The following is a 12,424-nucleotide window of genomic DNA, read 5'->3' as shown; positions in this document are numbered from 1 at the left end:
GTGGCAGCAGCATACACCCATGGTTCCTGTGTCCCCCAATGAGAGGCGATAAAGAAAGTGAAAAACAGTTACTTAAATAAGTTGCAAATAATCATAATACAAACATATGACCCAGGTTTGGTTCTGCTTTTGAAGCGAACCTGTCAGCAGGATTTTGCTAAATAACATATAGGCATTGTCAGGTTGGCAATGTTAAGCTGATTAAAATAATACCAGGGGAGAAGAAATCAGTCTTGTGGTTCTTGTGTAATGAGTGTTAGATGTTTTCAGTTAATGATATGCTCGTGATCTGGGGTGGGACTGTAGACATAGTCTTATCTTCCTGCTCTAGGCCAGAGAAACCAAGGAAAAACCTGTCCACAGGCCACCCCCGAAACACAAACATGTTCCTCATCATAGACAGACTGTTTGTGCTTGAGGGCGGCTTGTGGGCAGGTTTTTCCTCGTTTTCTCTGGCCCAGGAAGATAAGACTCTGCCTACAGTCACGGAGGACAGGAATATCTAACTTGTGTAAACTTCTAACATTGATTACACAAGAACCACAATAAGAATTTCTTCACAATAGGTATAAATTTCATTAGTTTAATACTGCCAACAGGACAATGCCCGTATTTACTTAGCAAAATCCTGCTAACAGGTTCACTTTAGCCTGCAAAACTTATAGGGAGGGGGATGGGAAAACTTTTTAGCCAAGACAACTCTATAGTCCAGCCTATCAGAGAATATACACAAGAGGTAGATCTATGCTCTATTAAACACTTATGAATGATTTAAATGTTAAATAAACTGTATATATATATATATATATGGGAAGAAAAGCATTCATTAAAGCGGTGAATCCCAATATTCTTACCCATCTTCAATGCCAGGCTGCAGGTACAAGTGAGCATGTGCTGATCGCAGCCTCTGAATAACATGGATACACAGACGCTGGAACATCTAAGTCAAAAATAAAATGAAATACCAACTTAAAAACAGAAAAAAAAAGTCATAATTAAATATTCTTAAAGGGGTTTTTCCATGAACTACATTTATCTATTTGCAGAATAAGTGTACGCTTGCTCGATCTCCCCGCTACGAAGAGCCCATCTGATGCCGATGGGGATGCGATACTAAAGCTGTAGTGAGCATGCGTGATCCTGACTCCTGCAGATATGTTCACCACTGCGGGACCCTATGTAGTTTAACAACAAAAAAAACCTAACAAAAATTTCAGATGTCACTTGGCGTATTCATAAAATAAAAACTTAATTTTTAGAGGAAAACATTTCACACACCTGTCTTACAATCTGATTTGGGCACTTGATCAGTATCTGCATTGGCCACCAATCATCATCAGCCATGCGGTCGAGGAACCACTGAGAGAAAAAGCAGGATCTGTCAGTCAGCAGCCCTGATAATAGCAGGCGGCGACTTACGAGTAGCTCATGGCCATCTTACCTCACAAGCTGCCTGGCTGTTATTAAACTGCTTTGTTAGAAGCTCAATCCACTGAAGCATAGTGGGCTAAATCAAGGGGGAAATCATTACAATTAACATTTATAAATATATGCCTTACAGTAAAATATATACAGCTCTTTACATGCACATCCATTGCAGTGCTCAACAACCAGATAGCGAACCTTGAACTGAAGTTACTGGTTCTCATGTGTCTGACCATTGTGGGGAAAGTTTTTGTGTTAGGGAGAACAAAATACATAGCCACTCATATCAATTTTACTTAACATATAACTTTAAACTCTGAATGATTTCTCTGGGCAACATCGCTGTTCATAACAGCACAAAAGGCTGAGTGTTTTCGCACTCCACTGACATGAGCTTCATACTCCCACTTTCTTGCCTAATAGGAGATGGCCACCGTACTATAGCACAGTATTCGTCTTTCTCCATCAGTCTCCCAGACAATAGATTGGTGGTATGCAGACTTGAGCATCACTCCATTACAGAGTAGACCCTGCCCTGGATCAGTGCGTTCACTGAAGTCAGACCCCAAGAGTATGTAATAAAATATGAGGAACGGAGAGATTTAATGTATAGCTTTGTGCGAAAAGATTACTTATTCATACACATCGCACATATCAAACTGACCTGAGGGCTGGGAGGATTATATTATACTGTAACGAGGACTATGTGGGGCCATTATACTGTAGAGAGGACTATGTGGGGGCCATTATACTGTATGGAGGACTATGTGGGGCCATTATACTGTATGAAGGACTATGTGGGGCCATTATACTGTATGAAGGACTGTGCGTGGCCCATTATACTACTAAATGGAGGACTGTATGGTGCCCATTATACTAAATGGAGGACTATTTGGGGCCCATTATACTATATAGAGGACTATGTGGGGCCCATTATAATATATGGAAAGCTATGTGCGGCCATTAGAATATATATATTTACGGTAATCACATTGTGTTGATGTCACCATACTTTGGGGAGGGTACAGTAGGGTCATCATACCGTGCATGTGGAGGGTACTTTGGAGGAATTCACATTGGGGGTATCATACTGTGTTTGTGGGGGCACTTTTGTAGACCTCTTAGTTTATTACCTGTATTTATTAATTGAAGTTTTTTTTATTTGTTATTCTTTGTTATTACATATTTAAATTAGGCCAGAGCACCATGTGGTTTTTACTGCTGTTACTTAACATATATTATTCCAATAAGCTCCATTTAAGTTTGATTCCATATGAAAAGGTTCATTGTTATACTTGATAAAGAAAAAACTTCTTTAATTGTAGACAAGTTTTTTTATTTTGGCCCCGTCTGTACTTGAGTTTGACATCTATGATATACATACTACTTCCTATTGGCTTATGGGTCAAGACAAGGAGATCCCACTCTGATGAACAGCGATTTCTGTAAACATCCTAACATAGGAGGAGCTATTAAAGGGAGCCTGTCACCCCCAAAATCGAAGGTGAGCGAAGCCCACCAGGATCAGGGGTTTATCTACAGCATTCTGTAATTCTGTAGATAAGCCCCCGATGTATCCTAAAACATGAGAAAAAGAGGTTATATTATACTCACCCAGGGGCGGTCCCGCTGCGGTCCGGTAGGCGTTGCGGTCGGGTCCGGGGCTCCCATCTTCTTACGATGACGTCCTCTTCTTGTAGTCACACTGTGGCTTGGGCGCAGGCGTACTTTGCCTGCCCTGTTGAGGGCAGAGCAAATTACTGCAGTGCGCAGGCGCCGGGAAAGGTCAGAGAGGCCTGGGCTCCTGCGCGCTACAGTACTTTGCTCTGCACTCAACAGGGCAGAAAGTACGCCCTCGCCGGAGCCGCAGCGTGAAAACAAGAAGAGGACGTCATCGTAAAAAGATGGGAGGCCCCGGACCGGACCGCAACGCCAATTGTACCAGGACCGTCCCTGGGTGAGTATAATCTAACCTCTTTTTCTCATCTTTCAGCATACATTGGGGGCTTATCTACAGCATTACAAAATGCTGTAGATAAGCCCCTGATGCTGGTGGGCTTAACTCACCTTCGATTTTGGGGGTGACAGGTTCCCTTTAATAATTGAGTGAAGACTGCCTAAAGATCTAGAAGTATCAAATATTAATAGTAAAGCCGCACCCTATAATGGCAATGTCTCTATGGACAGCAGAGTGCACGTCCTCACCAGGGGATCCATCCCAGTAGGTAAATCCAGAAGCACATGAAGAGAAGGACAGCACCACAGCAATTGTGAAAAAACAGCTCCCGTATTTATTCTGCCATCTGCAACGTTTCGGTCCGTGGACCTTTTTCAAGCATAGTGAAAAGACAATACAACCACCATTATATACCCTTAGGCCAAACCCATTAATTAACAAGCAACCAATGGTGTGGCTCCATACACCTGGAAAAAATACATCATAGTGCAACATACATATACAGATATAAAAACAGTCCCACATTGCCAGCCCCCTATATATACTAGCCGCTAACATAGTCCAACTACCTCTGATCTCTCGCCGCTATTGTGTCACACTCATAAATCCCCAATGTGTCCCCAAAGTCCACAATGTAAACAAATATCACTCGCACCAATCCTCACCGTGCTAGTTCATAGGGTGCTGGTCCACATGTCAGTAATAAACAAACACCGACCACTCTTGTCCAATGGTGCACATTGTATTGCGCATGTCCGTGACATTATCCCTGTCCGTAGCTCATATGCGCATGTCGCAGTCCCGGACTCCAGCACAATCAGCACACTGAGTCCATATAGTCGGCAACTGCGCATGACAGAGGAATTCTCCATAGATCTCTTCATGACAGATGGCTCCAGTGAGCGGTCCCATAGCGCTATAATGATCAATTTGATCTGAATAGAGTGTGGCTGGTCGCCTGATATCTACCTTAACCCCTTACCGGCATCGGACGTACTATACCGTCCGATGCCGGCTCCCCTGCTTTGATGCAGGGCTCCGCGGTGAGCCCGCACCAAAGCCGGGACATGTCAGCTGTTTTGAACAGCTGACATGTGCCCGTAATAGGTGCGGGCAGAATCGCGATCTGCCCGCACCTATTAACTAGTTAAATGCCGCTGTCAAACGCAGACAGCGGCATTTAACCACCGCTTCCGGCCGGGCGGCCGGAAATGACGTCATCGCCGACCCCCGTCACATGATCGGGGGTCGGCGATGCGTCTGGATGGTAACCATAGAGGTCCTAGAGACCTCTATGGTTACTGATTGCCCGTCGCTGTGAGCGCCACCCTGTGGTCGGCGCTCACAGCACACGTGCAATTCTGCTACATAGCAGCGATCATCAGATCTCTGCTATGTAGCAGAGCCGATCGTGCTATGCCTGCTTCTAGCCTCTCATGGAGGCTATTGAAGCATGGCAAAAGTTAAAAAAAAAAAGTTTAAAAAAATGTGAAAAAAATAAAAAAAAACAAAAGTTTAAATCACCCCCCTTTCGCCCCAATCAAAATAAATCAATAAAAAAAATATCAAATCTACGCATATTTGGTATCGCCGCGCTCAGAATCGCCCGATCTATCAATTAAAAAAAAGTATTAACCTGATCGCTAAACAGCGTAGCGGGAAAAAAATTAGAAACGCCAGAATTACGTTTTTTTGGTCGCCACGACATTGCATTAAAATGCAATAACGGGCGATCAAAAGAACGTATCTGCACCGAAATGCTATCATTAAAAACGTCATCTCGGCACGCAAAAAATAAGCCCTCAACCGACCCCAGATCATGAAAAATGGAGACGCTACGAGTATCGGAAAATGGCGCAATTTTTTTTTTTTTTTTAGCAAAGTTTGGAATTTTTTTTCACCACTTAGATAAAAAATAACCTAGTCATGTTTGGTGTCTATGAACTCGTAATGACCTGGAGAATCATAATGGCAGGTCATTTTTAGCATTTAGTGAACCTAGCAAAAAAGCCAAACAAAAAACAAGTGTGTGATTGCACTTTTTTTGCAATTTCACTGCACTTGGAATTTTTTTCCCGTTTTCTAGTACACGACATGCTAAAACCAATGATGTCGTTCAAAAGTACAACTCGTCCCGCAAAAAATAAGCCCTCACATGGCCAAATTGACAGAAAAATAAAAAAGTTATGGCTCTGGGAAGGAGGGGAGCGAAAAATGAACACGGAAAAACGAAAAATCCCCCGGTCATGAAGGGGTTAATCCATTTTTTTTTTTATTTTTTTTTATAAATTGTGATCCCCCCCCCCCCCTTTCTATTCCCCTTTTTATGCTTGGACGTATTTTTTCCAGGATAAAAAAATATATATCTATGGAGTTAATGTGCCTGCTCTCGTCAGATCGCAATTGCTAAGCAGCTTGAGGCTGGGCAAGTACCAACATGGGAGACGGGCTGGGAATCCCTGGTACCAAAGGTGTTTTTGATCTATGTATGTCCTTGCAAGGAGTTTGATATGGACTGAGTTTAGGTTATCATGATGGTTGTTTTTTTCTGTATATGTCGTCTCTCATTACAGGCTCATATGAAAAGATGTAAATATTTAAAATGACGGATCACATAATATAGGAATAGTCGATATTGGGGATAAATATATAAGGTGTCCAGTGGAGAAATGTCATTGTATACCGTTGTATACTATGGACCTGGAGTGGAAAAAACACTATACCTAGCTATGAGCCTGGATGTACTTTTGCGCGCTGATTGTAGCGCTATGCGACCGCTCACTGGAGCCATCTATCATGAAGAAGTCTATGGAGCATTACTGTGTCAGGCGCAGTTGCCGATTAAATAGATTCAGTATGCTGACTATGCTGGATTCAGTCATTATAGCGCTATGGGACCGCTCACTGGAGCCATCTGTCATGAAGAGATCTATGGAGAATTCCTCTGTCATGCGCAGTTGCCGACTATATGGACTCAGTGTGCTGATTGTACTGGAGTCCGGGACTGCGACATGCGCATATGAGCTACGGACAGGGATAATGTCACGGACATGCGCAATACAATGTGCACCATTGGACAAGAGTGGGCGGTGTTTGTTTATTACTGACATGTGGACCAGCAGCCTATGAACTAGCGCGGTGAGGAGCGCTGCATGCTGGGTATATGTCGATCACATGATTTAAGATTTAGGAGCTGATTGGACTGCTCCTGTTCTGAACACGCCCACAATGCCATGACGATCGTGGATGCAGTACCCGGATTGGTGCGAGTGATATTTGTTTACATTGTGGACTTTGGGGACATATTGGGGATTTATGAGTGTGATACAATAGCGGTGAGAGATCAGAGGTAGTTGGACTATGTTAGCGGCTAGTATATATAGGGGGCTGGCAATGTGGGACTGTTTTTATATCTGTATATGTATGTTGCACTATGATGTATTTTTTCCAGGTGTATGGAGCCACACCATTGGTTGCTTGTTAATTAATGGGTTTGGCCTAAGGGTATATAATGGTGGTTGTATTGTCTTTTCACTATGCTTGAAAAAGGTCCACGGACCGAAACGTTGCAGATGGCAGAATAAATACGGGAGCTGTTTTTTCACAATTGCTGTGGTGCTGTCCTTCTCTTCATGTGCTTCTAAAGATCTAGAAGTGTCTCGAGTGGCTCTGATGGACATATAGATCTTCATCATTCTCAAGATGGCTTGAATAGGAAAAACATGGATGAAACCTAATTGAAGTGTAGTTCCGGCTACAAGTTTGGACACCACTCTCCTTCGTATCTTTAAAGGGAAGGTACTGCATTTGCAGATTAATAAATCAATGTAATTTAGCATAACATGATATTATAACCAAGTTTTGATTGCATTTGAAACATATTTTGTTTGTTATAGGAGTGTAAAGAAGGCACTGGAGGCTGAAATCTTGATTTCACAGTAGCACCAAGACACTATCAGTGTCATAATATGGCACTCCATGGTCACAGGAGATAACAGACGGACTCCGATCCTATATTGTAATAGAGCAGTCACTGCTGTTAACTGGGCACACCTCTGTGGGCTGCACAATTCACAGTAGTGGGAGTGTTCTGCTGCCATTTTCATGGAGCCCTCGGATCTGCTAACATAAGCAGTATTGCTTCCAGCAGAGCAGATGCTAGATTGACGGCTAACAGGAGTAAAATACAGGAGAAAAGTACAGGCAGAATAGCAGAGACATGAAGGAGGAACAGTGTACCAATAGCATTATTAGAACAGAAGCTGTCAGCTGCTCAGCAGTGAATGGCCAGACATGGTGGAGGGAGGTGAGAGAATCATGTAATCTGGGTGAGAGACTGATGGGAGAGAGACAGTAACTGCTGGTGATAGCAGATCACAGGGCAGTCTCCCACAAAATTGCGCTGCCCTGTGATGCTACTCTTTATTCTGCCCCAGGGATACTAGAACCCCCAAAAGGGGAGGGAAATGGTGAGGTCAGCAGTTACTGCCCCGCTTTTGCTGCTAACAGTAAAGCTGGCAAGAATCACTATAGCTGCTTGAGATCTAAAACGGAAAATACTCCCTTCTATTGGTAGATATATATATTTGGAAGAAAATATATAATTTTCATATAGAAATGTTTGCAAACAGTGCAAACATTTCATTAATACATTTTAATTACCATTTTAAGCTTAATTTCACAAAAAAACGAACTACAGGAAAACTGGCGGCACCTTCCCTGGGTGATGTATGAAGTCATAGGTATAAACAGCAGGTGGCTCGATGGCCTTGGCTCTCTTAAAATGATTCCGGCACCACACAGTTTTCTCAGGTAAGCAAACCCCCAACTCTTAAACCAAAGTCGGTTCTTATGGAAAAGTGAGGGCTGCAGCCAATCAATGACAACTTTTTAATCTTTTGGTTGGAGATGCACCAATACTGCAGCTCGAACAAACCCATGTTGAGTAATCAGCCAACAAGGATCATAGAAGTTGCGTTTTCCATAGATAAAACTGGGCAAAGATAAAATTACAGCTTTGCAATAATCACTCAATCAGGTTAGCGAATATTATTGCAGGAAAAGGACTGAACTACAAATTAATCTACAAGGATCTATATACTAACCCCAGTTATAGGAGGTGGATTTGTAAGGGTAGAATATAATGCAGTTCATCATACTGAAAAATGTACCTTTGCAAGTATAGCAAGCAGCAAAAACTGCTAAAGAGAAAAAAAAAATATTCCCCCTCTGGAGCCGACCAATAAAAAGGCCTAAGGATGAAAGTAACTTAAAGGGACCCTGTCACGTAAAAAAAAAAAAAAACTATTAAACTGCAGATATGAGTTTAATTTGCAGGTTAATAAAGTTCTGACCCTGCACAGTGCTTGCACTTAGACCCCCACAGCCGGGAGGAAATTAATGGTATTCCTCCTGGCAGCATTCCGGTTTCACTGATGGGGGTGGCACTGCCATGGGTCCAGTCACCGCTCTGTGCATAGAGAGTGGTGGCTGTAACTGCGCCCCCGGCACTGACTGACGGCTCATTCAGCATTAGACACGGCTATCAGTCAGTGCCGAGGGCATGGATAGAGCCGCTGCTCTCTAAACACAGAGTGAAACCGCGGCGGCGGAGCTACCCCGTAACTGAATGCTACAGGGGAAAAGCTAATTTCATCCAGGCAGCGAGGAGTCTAAGTGCCAGCGGGGAGTCTAAGTGCCAGCGGCGGGCAGATTCAGAATGCTATTTACCTGCAGATTAACCCCATATCAGCATTTTTCATGTGACAAGTTCCCTCTAAACTAATAATGTTTAATTTTTATTAAAAAAAAAAAAAAAGAAACTGATCGCTTTTGCTTATAGGTGATCAGGGTATGATTGGTGGCGGCCTGACCCCAGGGACCTCCCACCCACCAGTATGCAGAGCAATGTTATCTCAGAGAATGGGAAGGAGCTGCAGTAACGAACACAACCTCACAAGTGGAAGAGATGCTACATAAGCAATGAATGGGTCACAGCTGATGTATTTTGAAAGTTTGAAGGTGTAGACATCCAATGATCACACATTAATGTCCTACACTAACTCAATCAGTGATGTTAAAGGGGTGGTCCAGCCTTAGGATACGGATTATCTAACCTTTAATCAGTCATCAATAACAGAGCAGTGGGGTCCAACTACCAAAACCCCCACCAGTGATCAGCTGTTTTCAGCTCTGGCCAAATGTACAGAGTGAATGGAGCCAGACCGCACAACGATGTAATGGCCATGGCAGAACTGCAGCTCAGCACCTATTCAATAGTAGCGTAACTGTAGGTCTCAGCAATAGGCACTACACAATGAACAGTGCTTGTGCTACTGCATCTCCACTTTATACATATGAGCAGAGCTGAAAACCGTTGATGGGGGTAGGTGCTGGGAGTCCCCACCGATCTGATCGTAATGGCTTGCATCATAAGGAGGAACAACCCCTTTAAAATGCATTCTGTCAGCAGGGATTTGCTATGTAATCTGAAGACGGCAGGAGATAGAGGCTGAAACACAGAATTCAGGGATGTGTCACTTGTCAATCTGCTGTAGTTTAACTATCTGAACGATTTACCATTAAGAGATTAACATTACTGGACTGGCAACACCCCCTCCTGTGATAAGCAGCTCACTGTCTATGGATTTTGTACATAGAGGCTGGTGTTAGGCGGGGTTAGCTTTCTCAGCTGTGCTCCATTCTAAATCTAAAATCTCTGATTGTGTCACAACGGCTGCATCCAGTAATTTAAGTGACACATCGCTGGAATTACACATTATACATTATGCTGCTTTCAGATGAAGTAACAAAACCTGCTGACAGATTCCCTTTAAGGATGTTCCTCTACTTAGTCCTACATGAGGCATTTACAAAGAGAACACTTCAAAAATATCTTTAGTCTGCCAAAACAATATCCTAAATCTTAAGGTGTAATGCTTGTAGTAATCGGGACTACTCATGACTAAATAATGTGAAATTTGTTATTGTACTCAAGTATGCATCGTTCTTTAGCAATTTATTGTGTAGATAAGCAGATGGCTATATTTAAAAGTGCTAGATAGGAGGAAGAGACTGGGTACTGGCCCAAGGAGGCAACAACAGTTATAGGCCTAAACCAAGTGAGGTCATGATTGGCATTTGGATAGTACCCCTCTGTTTCTTACCTTCCTCCCCAGTATTCTCCAATCCTGATTCTTCTTTGTTGACTGACAGCACCAACAGAGCAACAAAGATTGTTAGAATCATACAAGCGTGTGGGGAAGACTAGGGAGGAAGGGAAAGCTATGGAGGCATCTCTTATCAACTAGATTCATTAAGTATAAATCAGAGCATTTACTTGTAGAGCAGATTTATTACCAGTGTGAAAAATGCAGGTAGTTAATGAAAAAAATAATCCCCCAAAACATTCAAGTAAAAGCTGTTCGTAGGTGTGTAGTGATCTATGCTGGACATTTGGAAAACTTTACATTCAGTGGATAACACCCACTGTAAAAGGCCAAGATTTTGTCATGCATAAAGGATACCAAGAATTATCTTAGAACTTTCTCCACCTTTAATGTCCTCCAAAAACGGTACAAATTTATTGAAAAAAGAAAAGAAAATATAATTTGGTTGCAAAACTGTGAGCACCCCTCTTATAATTGAGAATATGGTTGAATTCAGAAATAGCCAATCACATTTACACTCATGTTAAATAGTAGTAGTCGGCATACAGCTATCATTTACAGTGGTTCTGATTAAACCCATATAAAGTTTAGCTGTTCTAGTCAGATTTTCCTAACACTTATAGCTGCATTTACAGCAAGCGCCATAGTCCATAAACCGCTTACAACACAGCAAATGGATATTACTACAACATTTGTCCAAGGTATTAGATAAACTATCCAAAAGGTATGTTTAGCATAAAGGACATCACCAAAAGACCAACATACCCACAGTGAAGCACAGTGGAGGCAGCATTACACTTTGGAGCATTTTTTCAGCAGCTGAAACTGGAGCTTTAGTCAAAGTAGAAGGAATTATGTGCACTTTCAAATATCAGACATAGATTGTAAGCTTGTGAGCAGAGCCCTCATTCCTCTTGGTATCTGTTTTGATCTGTGTTTAATGTTATGCTGTAATGTCTATTGTCTGTAATAGTCCCCTCTATAATGTAAAGTGCTGCGGAATATGTTGGCGCTATATAAATAAAATTATCATCATCAGTCAATTTTGGAACAAAACCTTAAGGTCTCTGCTAAAAAGCTGAATTTCACCTTTCAGCAAGACAACCACCCTAAGCATACCTCCAAAAGAAAAAAATAAGAAAATGATAATTTTGGAATTGTCCAGCCAAAGCCCAGACCTGAATCCAATTGAAAGGGGTTGACCTGAGGAGGGCGCTGTTCACAGGAGATGCCCTCACAATCTGACAGATTTGGAGAGATACTTAAAAAAAATATATATAGTGCCAATAGTACTGATGGAGCAACGAAATGCTCGAGTAGTGAGCACAATGGAACTGAATGTGAAACTCGAGCATTTTTACAGAGGATGGAATATCTCTCTCCGTATCTCGCTTCACTGCGGCTCAGATGATTCAAATGTGCTTTTTACGGGAACCAGAGCACCACGCCATACTCCGCACTGCTCGATACTTGATCAAGCACCCCGAGCCCTGATCGAGTACGCTCTCCCATGACAAATTGCCAATTCTACAGTAGATGTGCCATGCTGATAAGACTCATACCCAGAAAGACTGAATGCGGTCATAAATTCAAAGGGAACTATACATATTTGTTTAATATTTATGCAACCACATTATTTTAGTTCTTTATTTTTCTACCTCAAAAGATTTATTTATTTTTCAATTGAACTGTAGGGAGTATGGGTGACAAAGGTGAAATAAGTTCAGAAATTATACTACTTCTTGTGGGCGATTTATTTTTTACATTGCAAAAATCTGGCAATGTATCCCAGGTGTGTAGACTTTTTATATCAACTGTAATTTCTGAAATGGTTAGTTATTCAGCAAGCATAAAACAAAGGTAGCTTTCCCCT

At 42.1% G+C, this 12,424-nt stretch overlaps 1 protein-coding gene across 2 annotated transcripts in view; it reads right to left on the bottom strand.

The window, feature by feature from the left end:
* The window catches only part of USP34 (ubiquitin specific peptidase 34), a 282,270-nt gene that overhangs the window by 47,529 nt on the left and 222,317 nt on the right, over nt 1-12,424 (bottom strand). For both annotated transcript variants that reach the window (XM_069768887.1, XM_069768888.1), the window contains 3 exons: nt 1,442-1,507; nt 1,279-1,359; nt 855-940 (listed from right to left, as the gene is read on the bottom strand). In XM_069768887.1, the coding sequence (XP_069624988.1) occupies nt 855-940; nt 1,279-1,359; nt 1,442-1,507 (233 nt within the window). The remainder of the gene's footprint in view (nt 1-854; nt 941-1,278; nt 1,360-1,441; nt 1,508-12,424) is intronic.

Source organism: Ranitomeya imitator, chromosome 5, assembly GCF_032444005.1.
Source record: "Ranitomeya imitator isolate aRanImi1 chromosome 5, aRanImi1.pri, whole genome shotgun sequence".
NCBI lineage: Eukaryota > Metazoa > Chordata > Amphibia > Anura > Dendrobatidae > Ranitomeya > Ranitomeya imitator.
The sequence above is the reverse complement of the archived record's forward strand: the minus strand, read 5'-3'. Positions and strand labels throughout refer to the sequence as shown.